The sequence below is a fragment of the Chelmon rostratus genome, chromosome 10, assembly GCF_017976325.1.
Source record: "Chelmon rostratus isolate fCheRos1 chromosome 10, fCheRos1.pri, whole genome shotgun sequence".
Classification (NCBI taxonomy): domain Eukaryota; kingdom Metazoa; phylum Chordata; class Actinopteri; order Chaetodontiformes; family Chaetodontidae; genus Chelmon; species Chelmon rostratus.
This window is the reverse complement of record NC_055667.1, coordinates 11701364-11725022: the sequence shown is the minus strand read 5'-3', so window position 1 is coordinate 11725022 and position 23659 is coordinate 11701364. Positions and strand designations below refer to the sequence as shown.

Genomic DNA, 23659 nt, shown 5'->3' with positions numbered 1-23659 from the left:
GTATAGAGGCAGATTAGAGCTCCAAGGTTCTTCACTGAGAATGAATCCTCTTTTTGAGCACAAGTATCTTGTGTTTAAATTAACTCACAACTAGCTTGGCTAGTGACTGTTGTGAATAGAGCAGCTGACAACATGGGAAAGACCATGTGACTGCTTGGAAAGACAGCTGACAGGAGGGAAAAGACCCCACAGGTGCTGGTATGGGCTAGCAACCCATGGCAGCAGTGGCAAGCCTTAACCTTGCTACAACCAGACTTAGCTACAACCAATATAAGGAAAATACCCCAAGAGTCAGCGAGAGCAGGGGTGGAAGATGACTCACAGGTGGATTGCATGGTAACGAACAGGATAACGGATATGACTATGCCTTGGATACATGACTCAGTGAGGGATGGGGGCACGGACCCATCTCTTAGGGCCAGAGGTAGCAGTACTCAGGTGACAGGGAAGGCAACTAAGGAGAGCAAAAGTTGTGCAGCAGAGGATAAGAAGCTTCAAGTTTGCCCATGTGGCTGGCAGAAAATAACATCAATCCGAGGCCTTAGAACTCATCAGGGAAGGAGGAAGTGTTTAGCGGTGGAAGGGCAGAGTGGCCGCATCGACCAGTATTTCTTGAGAAGTCAGTCGAATCAGTCGGATGAAGTCCAGCGACAGGTAGAAAACCACAGTTCGCAGGATATCAGTAACACTATCCCTGGAGAGGAGGAGGTACGGAGAGGGGATGCAGTTGGTGTTGAGGGCAACAGGCCAGCCAAGGAGAGAAGCATGGAGCAGAAAGCTAGAGTTAAGTGGCCGAGGGCTAATGATAGCAAAGAGTGGGAGGCAGTTGATAGAGATTTATCAGTCATATTAAGCAGGCTTAGAGGAGATGTAGTGGAGAAATTGGATAAAATTGGAGATGTGATCTACTCCTATGGTCGAGAGAGATTTGGGGTGCTTGTCAAAAGGAAAGGCGAGAGGGTGCAGGTCGGCAAGTCTAGGCGGCAAAGAGAAATAGAGAAGTTAGTAAAGGAAAGGAGGCAGTTAAGAAAGCAGTGGAGGAAGGCGACAGAAGAAGAAAGGGAGGGAATTAAGGTGTTGCAGGAGGAACTGAGAAGCAGGTTAGCAGTACTCAGAAGGGCAGAACACCTTAGGGAGAAGAGAAAGAAGAAGGAACGTGCAAGGTCAGCATTTTTTAGGAACCCCTTTAATTTTGTGAAAGGCTTGTCTAATCAAGAAAAAGGAGGGCAACTTAAGGCAACGAAATCAGAGATTGAACAGTATTTGAAGTCGACGTATTCAGATTCAAAGGAGAATAGGAACATAGGTCTTCCACCTGACATGCCACCATTAGGGGAAGTGGAGCAGGAGATGGATGTGAGCCCACCTAGGTGGAGAGAAGTGGTGGAGGTGGTTAGGCGTGCAAAGGCTTCTTCGGCCCCAGGGCCTAATGGAGTCCCCTACCGTGTCTATAAGAGTGCACCTGGCATCTTAAGGACACTATGGAGATACCTGAGAATAGTTTGGGAGAAACAAAGTATTCCAAGAGCATGGCGCAGGGCAGGAGGTGTCTTCATCCCTAAGGAGAAGGAGTCATCGGACCTTAGCCAGTTTCGGATGATTTCTCTCCTAAATGTTGAGGGAAAGATTTTCTTTAGTATCGTAGCACAGAGGCTGGCTAAATACTTAGAAAGGAATGGTATGATAGATACGACAGTGCAAAAAGCAGGGATACCAGGATTTGCGGGATGCTTAGAGCATACTAGCATGATTTGGCATCAGATTCAGACAGCTAAGAGGGAGAAAAGAGACTTGAATGTTGTATTTTTAGATCTGGCTAATGCGTTTGGGTCAGTGCCACATAACCTTATTTGGAGTTCCTTTGACTACTTTAAAGTGCCGGAGATAGTTGTTAACTTGGTGAAAGCATATTTCCAAGACATCAGACTGTGTGCAAGTATCGCAGAGCTCACAACAGGCTGGCAAAGATTGGAGGTTGGTATTATGGCAGGATGTACAGTGTCCCCGCTAGCTTTCACAATGGCTATGGAGGTAATTATTAGGGCTTCCAAGTGGGTCGTAGGTGGAGAGAGACGGCAGAATGGAATGCGTCTTCCACCAATTAGGGCTTATATGGATGATATGACACTGCTAACTTCAACAGTGCCATGTACAAGGAGGTTGTTAGATAAAGTCAATCAGAATCTCAAGTGGGCTAGTATGAAGATTAAGCCTAGTAAGTCAAGGAGTATTTCAATATACAGAGGGAAAGTAAGTGATAGAAAGTTTGCTATAGATGGTGAGGAAATCCCAACAATTAGGGAGAAAGCAGTTAAGAGTCTAGGACGGTGGTACAATGTGGACCTGAATGATGTTGAACAGGTTGTGCAATTTAGAAAGGATGTTGCAGAAGGGCTGGAGAGAATAGATAAATCAGGGCTCCCAGGAAAACTGAGGTTGTGGTGCTTGCAGTTTGGCTTGTATCCTAGGTTAATGTGGCCAATGTCAGTATATGAAGTCCCATTATCTGTAGCAGAGAGAATGGAAAGGCTAGTTAGCTCTTATATTAGAAAATGGTTGGGTGCTCCCAGGTGCTTAAGCAATGTAGCTTTGTATGGGAAAGGAATGCTTCAGCTGCCAGTATCCAGTCTAACAGAGGAGTTTAAATGCACTAAGGTTAGGACAGAACTTTTATTATCTGGGAGTAAGGACATGTTAGTTAGCAATGTGGTTCCGAATCCTTCTGGGGGGAGGAAATGGAACCCAAGGGCAGCAGTGCAGGAGGCAGAGGCAGCTCTTAGGCATGCAGAAATAGTAGGAAATGTTCAATTTGGCCGGGGAGGCTTGGGGCTTGGCCCAGGCAAACCAGTGTGGAATAAAGCAGGTCTAAAGGAGAAAAGAAAGCTTGTAGTGGAACAGGTGCGTAGGCAGGAGGAGTTGTTAAGAGGGGCAAAAGCAGTTGGTCAAGCCAAACAGGGACAATGGTTGAATTGGGAAGGTGTTGAGAAGAGGAAACTTAGTTGGAGGGACCTGTGGAATATGGAGGAAGGCCGTATTAAATTTCTGATAGGGGCGACATACGATGTGTTGCCAACCCCGCAGAACCTAAGTCTCTGGGTACAGGGCGATCAATCGTGCCCACTCTGCTCAGGTACAGCAAGTTTAAAGCACATTTTGTCAGGTTGTAGAATTAGCTTATCACAAGGCCGGTATACATGGCGGCATAATCAGGTGCTGAGAAGCTTAGCCGCAGGCATTGAGGAGAGAAGGAAGCAGGTGAATTCTGGAAGTTCTAGAAAGGAGAGGTTAGATGTGCAGTTTGTTCGAGAGGGGGAGAAAAATAAAGCTGCTAAGTCAGGGAGAAAGCAGGGAGGTGGCTGCCTGGTAGGGGCTGATGATTGGCAAATGCAGGTCGACTTGGGAGGACAGCTAGTTGTGCCCCAGGAAATAGTTTATAGTAATCTGAGGCCAGACATTGTCTTATGGTCCATGAGTAAAAAGACTGTGTATTTTATTGAGTTAACAGTCCCTTGGGAAAATTCAGTGGAGGCAGCTTATGAAAGGAAGAAGACTAAGTATGCAGATTTAAAGACAGAATCTGAGCAGAGGGGATGGAAGACCAGGGTCTGTCCGGTTGAAGTGGGGTGTAGAGGTTTTGTTGCAGGGTCAGCTGTTTCACTGTTGAGGGAGCTGGGAGTGCATGGGCAAAATTTAAGAAAGACAGTGAGGGAGATGTCAGATGAGGCTGCTAGGTCTAGTCAGTGGATATGGATCAGGAGAAATAATAGTAGTTGGGGGGTGAAATAGGGACAGTGGGGGGGCAGGCAGAGGACATGCATGCCTAACCCGGCAAGAGAAGAGGTTAAAGTCTGAACAAGACACCTCTCCTCTGCTCTGCTTTCCCCGCCCCATCTTCTCGCTCTGCCAATAGGAAGAGAACCAGGAAGTTTAGATAAGGTGGGGGGTGTGGCCAGCTAGAGTCTCTCTTTGGGACCATGCGGCCTGTTCAGGTGAGTTTGCGTGGTAAGACACAGAGTTGGCTTGTTTTTTGATCTTTTTGGTTGTTTTCCTGTTTTGTCTGCTTCTTGAAGGAAATGTTAGGGTTTGTTTTCCTGCTCTGTTTGCTTTTTGAAGGAAATGGTAGGGTTTGCTGCTTCTTGAAGGAAATGTTAGAAGAGGCTGTTAAATCTAGTCTGTGGTTTAGGCCTCCTCCTTCAGCACCTTCTAAATTTTCCACCCCCTACCCGAACAAGGGTCTGTATCCAATCCCTACTTTCATCTTTTGACTCTACCTCTTTATTTTCTATCCCCTACCCGAACCAGGGTTTGTATTCCCACCCCGCTTTTTTCTTGGTGCAGTTGGTGAGAGGCAGGGGTAGATGATGGTAGTGTGGCAATCGGCAGTTACATGTGGCATCTAGGCCTGTGGTAGCATTGTAGCAGCTAACAATAGCTAAAGCGGTGAGAGTATGATAGTATCTTAGCAGTTAGTATTGGTAGCTAGCAATTAACATTAACAGTATAGGTGAATCTAGCGTTATTGTCTTCTTCTGTTCCTCTTAGCAGGTAGCGGTTAGCACATAACATTAGCTAAATGGTAGCATCGGAACTGTATTGTCTTCTTCTGTTCTTCCTAGCGGTTAGCAGTAGCATTAGCAATAGTTAAATGGTAGCATCGGTACTGGCCACTACCTGGAGCATCTCTGGGTCAGTTGAACGTGGCGGTGCTGTTTGGATTGTGTAGGAGCAGTGTGAACTGGCACTAGGGGGGGTGACTCTGGGACGCCGGAGTTCACTGCCTAACCTCCTGGAGGTGTAGTGGGACTAAGTAGGCGAAACACTGTTGAAGGGAGGTTTCCACCTGATGACCCCCAGAGACGTGTTAGGAATCACTGCTCTTTGGCAGGTATAGAGGCAGATTAGAGCTCCAAGGTTCTTCACTGAGAATGAATCCTCTTTTTGAGCACAAGTATCTTGTGTTTAAATTAACTGAGGCCGTGGATCAAAGACAGAGGGATTGCTTTCATTCATCCTCAGCTTGGTTGAGGGGAATACTAACCTAGATAAATAATGTCTGTATAGTCCCTCTTTTGGCCTGAGAGCTGTGTAGCAGAGAAGCAACCCCCCCCCCCCCCAAAAAAAAAAATAAAGACGAAGAAGATGAGCAGGAAAAGCTTCTGTGAAGCTTTGGAGCGTCCTGTCTGTATCTGCCCAGCCTCATAAAATCAAATGCTCTGGGACCTTAAACAGGAACAGAGTATAATATAAAAGCAATGAGTCTGTGCACAGTCAAGTCTATCTTGGTGTGTTGATGTGAATTGCATTTCCACCTGTGTGCCTTCGGGAGTGAGGAGAAGTAGAAGTATTGTTTGGTGCTGTACAGCATCAATATATATGAAACAGGAAACTGAACTGTGTGGGATCCCCTAGTAAAAAGGTGCAGCAGAGGACAGAAATGTTTCCAAAGTAAAAGTCCTGTTTATTTAAAAAGAAAAAAAAATTCACTACCATTATCAACTTTTCAAATTGTTTCTTGTAAAAAAATGTGAGATGACTGGTTCCATTTCTGGTTCACTGATTAAAAAGTAAAAAGTTCAAGTTTGAATCCACTCACTTTCAGATTCTGGATCAGTTCAGCAGCTCTGAAATATTCTTCTAACTTTGCAGCCATCTTGGCACCGGTATGTGGACACTTCTAAAGCTCCTTCCCCACCTGGGATGATTTTATAGCCATCAGAAGTTTCCCATATCTCCAACTGAACTAATTAAACTAGGAGGCCGACGTTAGCTGCTTGTATGATGTGAATAACAACATTGACAACGTAGCCACTGAAATATTACAAACTGATGGCCATAACTATATCCTACAGTGTTGTTAAATAACTCGGGGCTCTCCCATGCTGCTAAAGAAAACTTTTTTTCAAATTTAAATAGGTTTCAATCATCCTTTAGATACATCTGATACGTTTTTCTTTGCAGAAGAAGTAGATAAGCCCAGTGGGAGCTGTCACAGTCTACATGTAGTGGACTCATTCAGAGGCCTGATATGGTGTGCTACCAGGAGGTGTCACCAAAGTCAGAAGTTTTCATCTCCCCCACATGGACGGCGTGTCTGTTCTCACCTGTGGTGGTGCAGGTCTGTCCAGTGTGACTCTGGTGGGAGAGAGATGGGTGCTGCTGGGAATGAGCAGGGTGCTGTTGGTGCTGGCCATGCTGACCGTGCGCCTGGTGCTGGCTGTGGGTGGAGTGAGGGGAGAGGTGTTGCTGAGGGTGGTGGGGGTGGTGCGACGCCTGACCGTGGTTGTGTTGGTGGTGGTGGTGGCCGCCGCCGCCGCCACTTCCCGCGCCGGGGGAGTGCTGGTAGGAACAGGCGGTCCGGGCCTGCTGGCTGGAATCACCGGGCATGCCCATCAAACCTGCACGGGGGGGCAAAACACAAAACGCCTGGTGTGAATGAAAGGTAGTGATTTTTTCACACATATCTACACCCACTCATGTGTCGGATCGTCTATGGGCTCTCCCACTCTAAAAGTTTATGTCTGCCAAATGTAGTCATTCAAAGAGCTAAATAAAAGCAGTTTGTGACCTGTGCTGCGGCACAGAGGGACGCTGAGCCCGGTGCCTGCAAATCCCTGAGCATCAAATCATAATCATAACAGCATGTTCCTTATGCCCATCATCACCTCCCAGCCTGCTAGTTAATGTCCTCAGAGCACTGACAGATAGCTGGACAGAGGACAGTTTTATGTCATTTATTACTATTATTAGTTTGTTTCATTTGAGCTTTTCCGAATAACAAACCACGGTTAACTGGATGGCGCTCAGAATAAAAAGAGCTGAAATGATATTGAGAGAAGAACAGGGTGACATGAACAGGGCAAATAAATTGTGTAGGAATACGGCGGTCTCAGAGTCTTGAAGTTCTGACCTTCATGCCGGAAAGAGTGAAGTCTGTGTCCTTTATTAACTGCAGGACTGACAGAGTAATTAGGGGATAATGACTGGGCGCACATTACACCGTGTGCTGAGCGGAATACGGGTCTGGCCCCTTTTTTTTTTTCTTCTTGGTTTGAGTTTCATTTTCAATTCTCAGTCAAATTAGCATCATCTGGGAATCTCTCAATGTGGTGCTGTTTCCAAAAATAAGTCACCCAAAACAATGTTAATGATTTCAGTCCAGTGGCCCTTCTGTTGCCAGTTATGAAAATCTCTTCCTCTTCATCTCTCTGTCGTGGATTTTCTGACGGACAGGCAGCACAGAATTCTTGTCAGTGGCTGCTTCTTTTTTTTTTTTTTTTTTTTTTTTTTTTTATGCACGGTTTCACCCCAACAGTGTTTTATCTACTTTACTTTTCATCATGGATACCGACAGCTGCAGAAACTGTAAAATAGGCAGCTACCTTGTTACATTTTCAGATGATGATGCATTGTCTTTTCTTCAGGTACGGAGTTGGACCGTGGCTGTGCTCTTCCTGCTTCTGTGCCGCAGTACAACAGCAATTTATTTTAATAAAATCCAAGCTAAATGTACAACCCTGATTCCAAAAAGCTGAGACGCTGTTTAAAACAGGAATAAATCAGAATGTGATAACTTGCGAATCCTTTTTCACATACGCTCAATTGAAAAGACAGTACAAAGACAATATATTTAATGTTTTACCTCATCAGCTTCATTGATTTTTGGAAATATCTGCTTATTCTGCATTTGATGCAGCAACATGTTTGAAACAAGTTGGGACAGGAGCAACAAAAGACTGAGAAAGATGTGGAACGCTCCAAAAACACCTGTTTGGATCATTCCACAGGTAAACAGGTTGATTGGTAGCAGGTGATAGTATCATGATTGGGTATGAAAGGAGCATCCTGGAAAGGCTCAGTCGTTCACAAGTGAGGATGGAGCGAGGTTCACCACTATGCGAACATGTGATTGTATTAAGGATGTTACAGCATGAGCTGTGAACACAGTAAACAGTTTGTTTGCAAACGGCTGCTTTCTGTTTAAATGTGTTTTACACAGCGTCCCAACTTTTTTGGAATCGGGGCTATAAATGAGTCTTACAAGCACTTTGTTACAGTGTTCAGCAAACAATTAAGGTTGGATTTGAACACAGAGATGATCGTTAAGTGTGGCCAGAAACTTAATTCCTTTCTCTAAGTATGTTTATTCTTAAGTTGTTTATCTTGTGTTTAGACTTTTTTATGACCTTTTCTTTTATCTGCTGTTTCATCGCTTATCACTGAAGACAGAAACTGGCTGAACAGTGACGTTAAGATCTCTTCAAAGATCAGCGGAGTGAAACAGAGGGACCTCAGTCCTTTTTGAGACCGACAAATCAGAAGGAAATCGATGAGCGTACTGAGTCCATCTGAGCACATCCTCGTGAGTGAATTTTCACTCTTGCCAGCAGGGAGTTGTTACGCATTACCTGCTTATTAAAGTATCTCTTATTCCACTTCTTTTATTCACTCTGCCATGTGTCTGATCAATGCTTTCTGAAAAATGCTTCATAGCCATTGTTTTTTTTATTTACGTTTTACTGGAGGCTTAAACGCTGTTTTTAACTGTCTCAGTGGTGTTTTCCCTTCATGATTTATTCTACAGGTGTTGTGAGAGCGGTCACGTCTTGCAGGGACAAATAAAGTTGTTCTGGACTGAACTGAAACATGCCCCTTGCCCCTGAAGTCGAAGTTGATTTCAATGTGACGTACGGGAAAGCAGATTATGGTTAAAGCTGGGTTGTAAAACGAGTTTTCACACCCAACCTTCCACGTTGAGCCAAGTGATGAATTCAAACCTGAATTTGCTCAGTTGACCTGTAACTCATCAGGATGAAGATCCGTCGGAAACTGAATGTGACACCACCTGACTCAGTCACAGTTCGGTGTGTGGTCTTGGACTGTGGTTTTTCAAGGGAGACGATGAGCTCCGCTGTCTGGGTGACTCACCGTGACTCAAACTCCCAAACACAATGACTGCTGACACCGTTTCCCGCTAAGCCTCACACGTAAGGGGCCCAATAAAGGATCTGCTAAATTCATTTTCTACTTCATTTTCCTTCTAGGGCTCTGTGTCATACCCCCCCCACCCCTGGCCAAACTAGCATTCTCATTGTCTCATCCTTTCTGCGTGTGCACCCCTGACCACAACTTGAAGGGGACCTTGTCAGAGGGTGAATCCAGGCAGCAGTTGCGGCGCTCAACGGAGCGCATCAATCTCCTCGACTGCAGAACGCACACGTGGATGTGTGCGGGGAGAAGAAAGCGGGAGAGGGAAGGTGATAGGAGGGTGGTGGGATGGTGGGGGGTCCAAGAGGGAGGAGGCCCGGTGACCTGAAAGCTTCAGGAAGCAATTAGCAAGATGCTACACAAACTTTAGAACCAATCTAATTAGCTGCTATCAAAGCTGCAGAACCCTTTGCTCTGCTCCACTGCAGATGTGTTTGTGAGGCTTTTTTTTTCCTCCTTCTGTTGAATTCCTCCTCTTAATTGCCTTTACTCATTTGACTGAGCGAGCCGTAAAATGCAGATATGCGGAACAACAGATTGTTTTGTTTATTAAAATACAATAGAGTAGGAGTAGTGTGTGGTGGAGGTTAATACTGGAATGCTTTTGCTGCCATGAAAGCAATGTTAAATTATTTCCATTTCATTAGGAGCTTAAGCTTGACAGTTAATTATGTGCATGAAGCCTGACATAGAGGTTTACAAGTTGTTTTTTTTTTTTTTTCTGTGAACACACGTGTCAATTAAGATGTTGCACAAGGCACACATGAGCAGATACACACTAATCCACATACGGAATGATGGTCGACACCCACCTTGCTGTGAGAAGGACTGCTCAAAGACGCACTTGTAAAGACTGCGGAAAGAGGCGCTGAGGTCCTCGAAGTCAGAGAAACAGAGGTGCTTGTCCCGCGACTCCGGGACGGGCAAACCGTACTGGGGCTGCGGGGGAGGAGGGGGAGGTGGCGGCGGCGGCTGCTGGCCAGGCTGCTGAAGGCTCAGGGACTGGGACGAAGGCTCCGAGTGGCTACTCACCTTCAAGACAGAGAGTGAGGAAGAGAGAACAGACAGACTGTGAGAGGTACAAAAAGACAAACAGGGGAAATCAATGAAGGTTTTCATTTCAGAAAAATGCATCAAAGGCTGAATTCACACTGCAGCTGAAAGTCTAAGCTGCTGTCAGACGGACAAAAACAGCAGAAAATACAGGGTTGTCCAGCAAAAAGTTGATGCTGGTGCAAGTTTTACCACAACAAAATGGAACATCATGCATTAAGGCACCACATTGGCTAATAAAATATGGCTAAGTGCACATTCCTGGTAGATTACTATTCAGTTATGGCGCTCAAGTTGAGGTTTTCGTCATTTATTGCAACAATACCCGTTTCGGTTTGGTCCAGCGGCTTCGCTCAAGTGATGGTTTGAAACAAATCTCTGCAAGCTTGACAAAGACTGTCCCTGAACTCCCCAAACCCTCCCGACAGAGCCTGAGATCCACAACATTCAATTAACATGAATATATTCTGTATTCAACATACATGAGAAACACCTACATGCTAATTCAGGAGGAGGCTGTGGAGTCGAAGGTAATTAAAATGCTCAAAGCAGGTAGTGGCGTAGCAGCTGGGTGTGCAGATTCCATTATGTGTGTGCAGATAGAGTGAGCACCAAATGTGTGTGTGGACAACCTGGTGTTAGAGATAGAAGGACATACAGAGCGGGACTGAATATGGAACATGTGACCTTTATAACCCTATGTGACTACATCAAGGCTCAATTCTAAAGGTTGATAGAGTAATCTTAATAGGCAGACTATTGGAAGTTACTGTAGGTGCCAACAGCAGTTTTGTGAGCAGACAATGCCAACAGCATGGCCTAGTTGGCCAAAGTGAAGAGTGCGAGGCCACTAATTTAAGCACTGGAGTGGACCGATACCTGTCAGTCAATACACGGGGAAGCAAAGTGCTACCAGTGACTGAATTGAAATTGAGAGACCTGAATTTCAATTGGGCGAGCTGCATTGTGAAATAGATAAAAAAGTCAAATTCAATAATAATCATATTCAGTTTCAAGAAATTTAATTTATTTTCCAATTGTGCCATTCAAATTCAATTTTCACATTAATTCCTTCTACAAGCCGGTTTTCTTTAATTCAGTCATTCAATGTGATGATCATACCAAATTCAATTTCATCCAATTAAAAAGGATTTTTTTTTTTTGCTGGCACACAAAATACTTCAAGTTTCTATCTCATATTGTGAATGCTGCCTGTCCTCCTCCACCCTCTATCGTTTCATCCCAGCTGTCATCTTCCTCGCCATCCGCCCAGCAAACACAAGCAATATGCTGTGATCGCTGTGCCTCCGTGAATATAAGCCAACTTAGCACTACACATCCCCCACACACCTAACCTCCACCCAGCAATGGCAGCTTTTCCATCAACTTTCTTGGTGTCTTTGAGTGCTCTGCCAGTGATGCCACCAGTAATCACCATCAGTTGGGAGGGTATCACCTGCGCCAGGTAATGAGGCAGAACTAACCCTGATCCCAGCAGATTAGACCACAGATGAGGTCTGAGGCGATGGAGGAGAAGGAGGGCAAGTGGGCGGGTGGGGGGAGGTGATCCAGGCAGGAGGAAAACAAAAGATGGCCTCTGGAAATGAGAGGTTAACGAGATGAGATTGCACTGACCTTTGCTAATGCAGGTGGGAGGTGAGTGATTGATGGTAAAAAGGTGAGCAGCTGTTACAAGGGAAAAATAATGAAGCTTCTGTAATTTTTTGGGGGCCAAATTGGACTGAGACTGGCCTTTAAAATTGTATTATATTTGGTTTAAAGGGATAGACCGAAACACTTTGACGAACGTGTCAAATGCACAACATGTCTCTTAGATTAGATTAGAATGAATGGAACTTTAATAATGACCACAATGACAAATTTGAGCTGTTGCAGCAGCACGGAGTAACACAGTGTACAGAATAAAATGGATTGAAGAAAGAGTGGCTGAAATGGAACAGTTCATCCCCTGCAGAGCATGAATGTTAATAGGCAAATTTTATGGCAACTGCCCTTTAGTTTCTGGAAGTTTCTTGTGCACAAATGGAGGTTTTATGACAGGGGACATGGCGACACCAAAAACATAAGGATATGTCCTGTGGAGACCATGAATATCCAAAACAAATTTTGTGAAGATTCCCAAATTAGTTTTTGACCACTGACCTTAGTGTTTGACATGTCGGTGGCGCTGCACTAATAATCAGGGAGTCGCCAAAATCATTGCAGGGGGCCATGGAAGTGCATTTTAAAACCTTATGAGAATCTGACCGGATGAATGCTTCAGAAATTGAACTAACATTAACTGGAAATTACTGACAAATACAGGTGTTTAATATCTACACCGGCTTAGGTATGAATATGTAGGTATGTAAATAAACTTATGTGTACTGCATTTGCATCTTTGCATTTACGCATATATGTATGTATCGACTCGTTCGCAGTGAAATGCATCTATACTCTAATCTAAGCATGTTAGGCAAAGAAATCCATAAATGGGGACGACTTAAATGTAAAATATAGACTTCTGTTTCTGTCTAGCTGCCAATTATGTAAAACCAGGCGTCAGATCACTGTTATTATTATTCATATCAAAAGCCTTTGTTATGAAAAGGACTCGAGCCACATTCTCTGCACCTGATCAGCCGGCAATTGTTGTTTCCATTAAATATTTGTTCCAAATCTAAATCGCTCAGCATGGGACAGTTTAGTTTCTGACACAAGGGTTGGCTAATCTAGTCCCTCCTTCACAAAAGGCAGTTTATTATCATCTACACACACACACACACACACACACACACACACACACACACACACACACACACACACACACACACACACACACACACACACACACACTGGTCGAGACCAATCAATTCAAATAGCCAAAGGACCTTGATTTATAAAGGATGAGGAATCATTCAAACAGCCAGAGTAAAATCTGGCCAAATATGTCTCAGTGTATCTGTGGCCTGCCAAGCTGGGGTGTAGTTTACACCGGCCAAGACCGTAGGCACCTTAACAGCAGACGACATGGGACGGCCTTGATTTAAGTAAGCCTCACCGTGTGTGTGTGTGTGTGTGTGTGGTAAATGACACAGAGACACCACAATCTAGGTGTTTAATTGCTGGCTAAAGGAATTAATCTGCTTTTAATTGTATACATTTTGCCCATTTGTCTCAAATTCGTTAATGCTGGAGTGGTCAGGCATCATTTATATGCATCAGAGGCGATAAAGGTGAACTATCAACACAAAGGGATGACTCTAATGTTTCCTGCTGTTTCATTTTTGCGCTTCTATCAAAGCACACTGGCATTTCCCACAGGTTTAGAATTTATTTGTGCTGGTGGACCCTGAGGGGTGTGAGGCGCTGCAGACAGTATTGATAGTCGGCTGCACGACAAAATTCAATTCACAAGCTAAATAATCAGTGCATATGAATGCAACATTCAACAAGACGCAACAGAGTTTTCAATCAATCTGCGCCTTCAAGTGCATTTCCACACACCCCTGAAAAGAAGAAATGATATATACAAAAATCTTTAAGGATGGGGGCAATCTGAATTGCTTGTGGAGCCAAAATAAATTCTCTGCAGGGGAAACACAGGCTGAAATTGCCCTTTTGACTTCCTGTTTCACGATGCATGTCAAAGCAAAACAACAGCAATAAAATGGGCTATTAAGCAACAATTTCTAATTATTAATAGTAAGTGAGTGTAACGGAAATGTATGATTGTGTTGCAGGCTCAAAAGACATAAGAATGTGCTACAGAATAATGCAAATGTCATGTGAGCACGCTGACTGCGCTCTGCAAAAGAACACTGAAAATACATGTGCTCGCAAAGTCTGAACATGGAACAGGAGACGGGAGTTTGGGTAGTGTCGCTGAAGATCCAGCGTACATGTCGCTAGCTGGTTACCACCTCCTCAGTTTGCTAAGGGTGCAGCAGACACCTTCTGTACCGCCTGAGAGCGTCTGGACCGTTGACTGAATCATCCAGATTATGTCAGGATCAAGTGAGCACAGAACATGTACGAAAAATCACTTTCGGTTTGAATGATGGTCGTCTAAAAAAATGTCACTTCAGGATAGAAAAAGCGAACGTGTGAGAAGGCACTGTCCCAGCGAGGCGTCCTCAAACGAGGCCGAGTCTGTGCTGCAGCGGCGCCAGGTCAGCTGTCGCCCCCGTGCAGGCGGACGCAAGGAGGGAGAAACCCTCCTGCATCAATCATTAGACCGTCACCCAAAATAAAGAGGAGGTCTTACTGGTGTGTAGCTGTGCACGTTGCTGCCGCCGCTGACGGCGGTGTTCAGGTTGTTGAGGTTGACGGACGCCAAACTCTGCTCTGAGAGACTGTTGCTCAGACTGCCGCCCAGACTCCCGGGACTCTCACTGCCTTCTGCCTCGGGGTTGTACAGCGCTACCTACACACACACACACACCACACACACACACACACACACACACACACACACACACACACACACACACACACACACACACACACACACAGAGGATCCATGTTAATGTGACAATAAAGGCAATTATACAGGGCCAAAGTTTTAAGCCAATGCACCATATAAACTCCTTCAAAGGCAGTGATTCATGACTTTATTGTCCCTCACTGCCCATGTTGCTACTCTCCCTCATCTTATCCATTTGCCAACTCATATTCAGACTAAAGTGAACACTGCCCACCTCAAGAAGTTACCCATGCACCATTAACTTATGAGACAGCTCATGAGGAAAAATGGAAATTTAAGTGCCGCTCTATGCAAATTGGCCCCGTCTGCTGCATAAAAGCACAGACCCTAAACTAATGATGATTTTTCTCCCTCGAACATGGTGATTTTGATTAAATGTCTTGACCCAGAGACCGCTGAGTAACTTCAGAGATGACTTTATTGTCTGAGAGTTCGGCACCAATGAAGACGTGAGCCTCGCTTCAGAGGAAGTGGGCTGGATATTGTCTTGTGGTGGCAGATTACAGAGCTTTTAAAAGAAATGCCTCAGGATTATGTTGAATCGTGTTTCTCTTGTTTTGCTTGACTGTCAGTACTTGCGAAGCAGAGCGCCAGCATCACCTCCAGGCTACATTTAATTGTATAGACAAATGTGAAATCATAGCCTTCGGGTGAGACAACAGTAAAGGCTCTCTGGGGCAGCGCTCTACCCTGTAGAACATCTTGTAGTGGGAAAAGAAGTGTTTTCAGAAGTCTGTGTTTTTAAGTGTTATTCCTGGACGTTTTCTGTTTTGGTGGATTTGGTGACTTCTGACGGAACTGGTGCTTCTCCTTGCTCTTTTTCAGTAGCAAGTAGGAAATGATTACATGGTTAAAGAGAACATTTGAGGTTTATACCGATGCATTAGGAAAGAAAAGGATAAAAAGAACCTGATCAAACACCTTCAAAGACATTTTTACTTTTTCAGACTGAGCAGGGCTTCGGCAACTAGGAATTTAGGAATTAGAGTGAAAACATTACAATATCTGGATGTAATGACGACTTCAAAAACCTTCCTCAAGGAAAATATTTTCTGTTATCCCAGTGTTCCAGCATCATATTATAGGAATGTCTTTCAACAGCACAGGCACTCTCCAATGCACACAGAATAAAGCAAATGTGTTACTGAAGAGGCTCTGACGCACTGCTGTGCCTGCAGGACGCCACCTGTCTGGATGTGGGTGGAAATCATTGACGTTGGCATCAGCATTATCATCATCAAGGTCTTCCTCTCACTGCTCTGAATCTTGCTGTTTTTTTCAAAATGTATAGTGATGACTAAGATGAGTCGAGTTTTCGTCTTTTCTGGAGTAAAACAGAATTAGTGCAAAGTGACATGCGGAGGGTAAATGAACTGCTTCCCGCTGCCTGCTGCCGCTGTGACACACTGAAAGTGGAAATGCTTCCTTGGCTGTTAATGACGCTCACCTCTTTGCTCTCTGTTGTGAAATTTTATTACTAATTTGTGTGAGCGTCTAATAAAACTGGAGAAACTTTGACAGAGTTGCTTAATCATGTCATTGACAACACTGTGCAAACTTACATGGAGAAAAATGTGATGGAGCCAACCAACACTGTCATCACACCAGGATTTTAAACCACAGCCAACAGTCCAATGCAAACTAAATGGGATTTTTTTTTTTTTTTTTTTTAATGAGCACCTGCCCACTGTGCTGTTACAGGAAAAGTCTCAGAACACATACCAACACATCTGTAATAATGTTAATAATAATCAACATTACTATTATTATTATTCTTTTCCCAACCTTGTCGGCCTACACATGTTGTTTTTAATTGATTGTAGATCTGTTTGTTCATGGCTTTGGTACTCGTGTAGATACAGATCAGATGTATAAATAAGGGAGATCATATCACTTTAAACAACAACCAACTGTGGTAACTACTGTTTTAGGGAACAGTGGAGGGGACAGTTGGACTAAAATGCCAACTAAAGTAACTATTCAGATTATCTTCCTATTATATCAATTCATTTTCTATGTTCAACTTTTCAGAGAAACTTTAAGAGTATAAAATGTTCCTCTACCAGTAAAAACCAACCTAATGGTTTCAAACAGAGAACAGCAGCAACTTCTCATATTAATAAAGCAGAAACCAGCAGGTGCTTAATATCTGTACTCGATAAAATAAATAAAACGTACAGTGAATGAATGCACGGGTATATACTGCTGGTGAGAAAACACATATTTTTCAAATGACAGCTGAATTTCCCACGTGTGAAGAATCTGTGATAAAAGTGTTTCATATTGACAACTTCTGGGAAGTATGAGTCAAGATCTGTGAAGAGTGCAGAATGGAAAAGTGGAACAAGCTGTCAAGTCCAGACCTTCACATCACGTCCAGGCCAAACACTTAACAGTTATGTGAGCTGCTGCTGTGGCACAAATTTTCTCTTTGGTCAGGGTCAGACGAAAGGGTCACGAACCACACATCATCACTCTCTGTGTGTGTGTGTGTGTGTGTGTGTGTGTGTGTGTGTGTGTGTGTGTGTGCTTTCCAGATCAGAGAGGCGTCAGAGGTCCCAGTCGTCGCTTGATCTCTGACCCTCATGCAGACGGTCACACCCACTTCAGCTTTGTAGTCAGCGTGTGTGCGTGTGTGTGTGTGTCATTGCACAGGTTGTGTGTGAAAGTGAAGAACTGTAAAACAGCCCGGGCCACTGATGGTGAAAGAGAAAAACAGAGGCTCCTTCTGCTGCAGATTTCAGTGAGCGCGTCTCATATCCAGTTACTGTAGTCTGAATTATAGCCTTGACAAACTTCGACACATTCTTCTCAGCTGCGAGTACAAATGACTACATCTTCTTGACTTATTCATTTGTCAAAAATCATCATTACACATCATTAAGAAATGAATATTCATCAGACCTAAACGGCCACGAAATAGCATCTTTCTGAGCTTTTTCAACTACTTCAAAGTTCTGTCTGGATCCTGAAGCCTGAGAAGACTCATCAGCATCTCATTCTCAATGGCAGTTCATTTCATTCAACCTCTCATGGCTCACCCACTCCAGAACTTCCTGTCATGGAAACTAGAGAAGCGTGCAGAGGCTGCGTTCATCTGATGCCCTGACCAGAAACGGCTGGATCAGACATCCATAACCTTCTAAAAATAAGCATGTATCTATGTATCTGTGTCACGACCTTATGAACTCAGGCCAATATGCGAGTAGCTACATTACTACTACTTCCATTAAGATGTGATCAATGGTGACTACAAACTAATAATCAGAGTGATCTATGTTGACTACACAGACTTGTCACTTCTTGTTGTGCTGTTGTATGTGGTGGGTGTCCTTTTAGCAACCCTCCCATTTGAATATGTATGAAAATGAGAATCTGAACCAAAGGTCGTGTTTCTAAGCTACAAGGTCTACTTTGTGACTTATGTTCAACTTTAGCTGCTGTATTTTCTGCTTCCAGCTGGGAAACACAGAACATCCTTTGAAGTTCCCACTTGGAAGTCGGGTCTGTTTTCTCAAACCACAGTGTGCAATGTGGAATAGAAATGAATGTCGCCTTCCCCCGCATTCAACTATGGACGCAACTAACGATTACTTTCATTATCGATTCACCTGCCGATTATTTCTCCACTTGATTGATTCTTCATTTCGTCTTTAAAATCCATCACAACTTCCAGAAGCCAAACAAGATGTATTGCAATTGCTTTTTTTTTTTTAATTGACCAGCAGTACAAAACCCAGAGACTATGACAGACGTCACATGGTCACATTTGAGAGGCTGGAGCCAGCTGATGTTTGGCATCGCTGCTTAAAAAATGGCTAAAATGATCAATTGATGATCAAAAGCGTTTCCAATTAATATGCTCTACAGTGAACAAATACTACTTTTGTATTAGATGTTTCCTGCACAGCATGTTTTTTGTGCTTGCTTTTTCCAGCCTCTGTAAGGGAGATGAGAGAGCAGGCCACAGCTGGCCGCGGCAGTAATGACTCAGTCTTGGTACGTGGGGCGCAGGCTCTACCAGGTGAGCTACCTGGGCACCCTAAGCATAGAATGCTTTTAAGTCAACCAGGATAGCGACACGGCGACATCACTTGCTGAAACATGTACAACTAAAAGTCTCTGCTGCTTGTAAGCAAACACTTTGCAGCAATCTGCGTTTTTCCCACCTCAGTAGCTCAAATGCAATTACATTCTCACGTCTAACTGAATGGCGTCTTACATAAGAGGAAACAACAGGCTTCATCGCACGCTGAGGTACATATGAGGTGCAGTAAATCCTTTATTCCTGCTCTCTTGCTGTATTTTGTGCTGTAACAGAGTAGCTGGCGTCGTACCTTGTTGGTTACAGCGTTGATGGCCAGAGTCGGGGACGCCCCTCCTGACATAATGCAGTCCATTCTCAGAGACTCTGACTCCAGGCTGTAAGGAGTTGATGCCTGAAAGCACGGGATGACAAAGAGGACGGAGGGATCCAGTATTAAGCGATGCCACCAGCAGATTACCAGCAAATCAAAGCAGCAAAAAGAGAAAACTAAAGGCTAAAAGCAATGAATGGTGGCTGAATTCCATTTAGCTGCTTTAGTTTCAGGGTCGTGGTATTATGCATGCTGACTCACTGTCACGCTGTCATGTTTGACTGGGACATCTGAATAGAACAGAGCCATTGTTGATGTTATCAGTAACAGCTGTGCTTTTCTTACTGTGACAAGTCAAAATGTCTGCTGCCGTTAAGCTAACTCTGTGTTAATGCATCCAACTTAACAGTGAGCGTTCAACTTGTGCACGGCAAGTCTGAGAACAGTCTTTTTTCTTTCAGCTTTTAACGCCCTCCACCTCCCCCCAAAAAATATCTCCAGGTATTTCATTATTTGTGGGTTTTTCTGACTGTGTTTATTCCGCTGTGGTTCTCTACCTGCTGTGGCCAAATTCAAGCTGTTTGTACTGATGCTGCTGCATCTCAGGCAATAAGCTCAGCAGATTGATTTAAATCAGTGAATTGTTACACCCCAGGGAGATTGATGAAATTTACAGAAAACATGATAAAAATAATGAAGTAGCAGAGACCACCTTGCCTGTTTCCTTAGGAGCTGAATGTTGTGGACAATAAAAGACAAATAAAAATCACTGTGCAGCTCAATGACTACATGACTGCTTGCCTGATATAAACCTTTACTGAGTTAATCATCTTTCATTAATGAATCCACTGACCATACAATAAAAACTAATAGTAATAATGTCAATCACAGAAAGGTCAGCCTGCGTCGCTGGCTGTGGCATTTAATGGGTAAGTTCAGCGACGTGTCACACAGCGTGTAGTGCTTTTTCCTGGGCAAATTTCAATAGGTGTATAAATACTTTTTCAACAGCCACCGGTAAGTCTTGCCTATTAATTAATGCAGAAGCATTTGAAACATGCTCGACACCGACTGGAAATATGCAGAAGGGAGTGACAGCAAAAATGAGGAAGGAAATGAAATGTGACGAAGGTTATGAGAAATTTCTGCACGCCGCAAGTTCATGATTCTGTACTGAGCCTCCTGAATCATCGGCATGCCCCAGGCCCCAACTATGTGAACTAGTTGAGGCGCACTTCATTTAAATTGCCGGACACTTAAACAGCCTGAAAAGTGGACACATCGCTTGCACTTGATAAGATAAATCAAGCAGTCCTCATGCATTATTCAAGAGCCGAAAATGTATTCAGCTGCAGTTCATTTTCTGCCGTCCTCGCGAAGAGCTAAAGTAGGGTTAACTGAGTGTGAGGATATGAGGAACTATTCGCAGATCGATGAGGGGCTAAACTGACGCCCGCAAAGTGGCAAAGAAAAAAAAAAGAGGACAATATTTTTTTCCTTGTCTGACTCCTTTCAGGGTTCAAGACAGCTCGCCTGCCTTCCCAAACTGCTTACAGTAAGAGGATTGGTTGGTAACAATGCAATCTTTAATTTATGATAAACTCCCAGTGAAACGGGTTGTCGGTTCCCCGGTGGAGGCACTTAAAAAGAAGACAAGGGAGAGGTGAGGAGAGGAGGTGAGGAAGGCTTGCGGAAGGAGGAAAGAATAGGTGGAGAGATAATCGAGCGGTGACGGACAGACAGACAGGCAGGCAGACTGGCACGCAGGAAAGGAGAGTGATTATGCTAAGGGCACTGCAGACGCAGGTACTAAACTAAGTGAACACAGCCTGTCTACATATTTATACAATGCATTTATGCAGCTGACGTTTAGCCTCGCTGCCAACTTCAAATCTTTTCATTTGCACAGCCGCTGTCATCAGGAGACTTTAAAGACTTTGACTGTGTAGCGTCGGTGCAACATAAAACCCCACGAAAACAGTACGACATATTTAGCCTACCTTTTTTTTTTCTCAGACGGTAACACTGCTATAAGTCTTAGCACTTTAAACCTCCCTGTTTCTCCTTAGCCCATGTGACAGCCCACAGTGTGTCTGCCAGCGGTGCAAGTGAGGCGTAAGAAAAGGGGTCGAAGGGCCCATCTATGTAAGACGAGATGACAAGGCTCTGAATTAATTAATGTTTGTAATAAAAAAAAATGGTGAAGAAAATATGTCTAACGGCAGCCCCGGGGCCTTCTGTGGTAATTAACTGGAACACAAGCCTGGAATACTCTCCCTCCTCCCTTCTCTCCTTCTGACTCCTCTTACTTTTTTCCCTCCTCCCGCTTGCAGCTCGACTTTTCCCTCTCTGCTCTCTCCACCTTGATGTCTTCCTCTCTTCTTTCCGCATCCCTTCTTTCACACTTCTTCCTACCTTACCCTCCATTTTTTAACCCCCACCCCCTCCTCCCTTCTCCACCTCAACTCTTTCTCCAACGAGCGACTGCGACAGTGCACTCCGCTGCTCTACACCTGCCTGAGATCCCTGGAGAAAAGACGGCTAAAGCAGCGATACAGGCAGGAAGCGGGAGACAGAGGAAAGATGAACACCGATAAACAGGCGCGCAGAAAGATCACGGTCAAAACACACAAAGATGCAGGACGAGGACAGAGGGGAGATGACCAGTTGTGCTGCGCCGTGATGAAAGACTCAGCAGGTTTCCTTCAATGCAACGACAAACATAGTTAGGTGTACAATGAGGAGAAACCTCAGTGGGTCAGCTGCTGGTCACAAAGATCTACAGTGTGCAATGAAAAGTGCAGCTGCACACTGGATTTAAAGCTCCCTCGTGAAACAGGTTTCACTGATGATGTTTTAAGCCAGCAGGTCTTCTGCTTGGTCCAGCTGATCTCACTAATTGGCTGCTCAACCCTGGAAGGAAGGGTCGTCATGCTACCTGCAGCCAAGCGTTAATGCCGGATGTCAGTGGGGTATCACTGCTTATCAGAACATCACTGAATTACAGTTTTTTACGTTCTGTTTATATCATGTCTGTGGTACTCTGTGCGGGGCATGTGCTCACGTCAACTCTGCATCTTCAACCGTTTTAAGAGGAGCTTTCTATCAAAGTCTCGGCGTGCCGCTGACTGTTACAGCATCCAGTCAAGATATATAGTAGGTGGACACCTGTCAAGCATGCAGTGCAGCCATTGGTTCATTTAAGCTCCACTGAGGAGACGGTCAGAAGAGAATTTCATCTGTTGAGTGTTTATAAAGTTATATAATGAATCTGATAGTTTGGTTTGGAGGCGATACTGAAATTTCAGTCTTTAAACCAACACCAGTTATGAGTGTGCTAATAAACAACAGAGATGTAGGCAGACGGAGGTGATACAAGACCTGCAATACATCAACGAGCTCACTGTTTTTGTATTCAGATCCTCGGTTTGATGACTGAGCACCAGCCGCATTCTGCCGGGTTGATTCGGGTTACACAGGCGGGCGACAAATTAAAGGAAAGGCACAAATAAATGAGCGGAGAAACAGAACGAATGCAGATGCGTCAACACAGGTGCATCGCATGGTACAATGAAGCAATGAACGTCCACCTGTGCTCTGTTGCCTGTACAAAAATGCTGAGCAGCTGATTCTGATTTTGTTTCAAGATGCCAAGTGACTTGAAAGAGGGTTTATTGTTGGGGCGGGAGTCAGGATGTCAGTCGGTCTGTCGGCCCACCACATTGGTCCAAACTGAAATGTCTCAACTACTCTTGGATGGATTTTCTACAGACATTCATGGTGTCCAGAGGATGAATCCAACTGACTTTGTGATCCTGTGACTTTTCCTCCAGCGGCTCAACAACTATTAGATGGATTCTCATGAAATTTGGTCCAGCCATTCATGTCACCCGGTGGACAGACTGTCTTTTAATGTAGCGCCATCATCAGGTCAAAATTTGAATTCATCCAGTATTTTTGGTTAATGACTAACATGCCAGCTGGAGCCATTCTTTACTGCTAATTAGCACAAGTCAGCATACTTAACTAAGATGATGAATATGGTAAACATTATACCTTGTTGACATCAGCATGTTAGCATGTCACTGTTAGCATGCTTATGTCGGCATTTAGCTCAAAGCGCTGCAGTGCTGAAGGACAGCCTCAGAGAGCTGCTAGCATGGCTGCAGACTCTCACTTGTTGGTTTTTCTCTTTTGTTTTAAAGGCACCTTGTTTGCCTGCTGGTAAACCCCGGCATCATTATAGCGTGGAAAAAGGAAAAAGATTGGAAGTCTGTTCACACACGAACCTTTGTGTAGCATCTCAGGTGTATGGAGCAGCTTTTTTTTTTCAGCCTCTTGTGTTTCTGCTCACGTGCCTTCTCGCACTGCTACATCATGAACATTTTCTCAGACAATGCTAACAGTGCCAGAGATGGCACATCGCTTTGATGACAGTGGGCCTGAACCGGCATAAAGAAATGATGTAAGAATTTGGAAGCAAATAAAAACAAAGGTGAGATTATTGTTTTCTTATAACAATAACTGAAATTCTTTACTTAGTACATGGATGTCTGCAGAGATGTCAGCTGAACCATAACTGAGTGGTGTACCACCACATTATAAGGCTTCTAAAACAATGAGCTCTAATGGGAAAAGGAAGATTTTATAAGGCATGGTGAAGGTACTTACTCTTTCTCCAGAGCGCGGTCTCTTCTTTGGCCTGCTGGGTACTGTGTCTTCTTTAGGATTGGTGTCTATGGCCCAGTAGGAACCCTGGAGAGTGACCCCAACAAAA

The 23659-nt window shown here is 44.2% G+C and overlaps 1 protein-coding gene across 2 annotated transcripts in view; it reads right to left on the bottom strand.

Annotated features, from left to right (window-relative positions):
- Window positions 1–23659, bottom strand: part of LOC121612836 (forkhead box protein J3-like) — a 54177-nt gene that overhangs the window by 7272 nt on the left and 23246 nt on the right. For both annotated transcript variants that reach the window (XM_041945973.1, XM_041945974.1), the window contains exons 4-8: window positions 23554–23637; window positions 18862–18963; window positions 14306–14464; window positions 9798–10017; window positions 6102–6395 (exon numbers count right to left, since the gene is read on the bottom strand). In XM_041945973.1, coding sequence (XP_041801907.1) covers window positions 6102–6395; window positions 9798–10017; window positions 14306–14464; window positions 18862–18963; window positions 23554–23637 — 859 coding nt within the window. The remainder of the gene's footprint in view (window positions 1–6101; window positions 6396–9797; window positions 10018–14305; window positions 14465–18861; window positions 18964–23553; window positions 23638–23659) is intronic.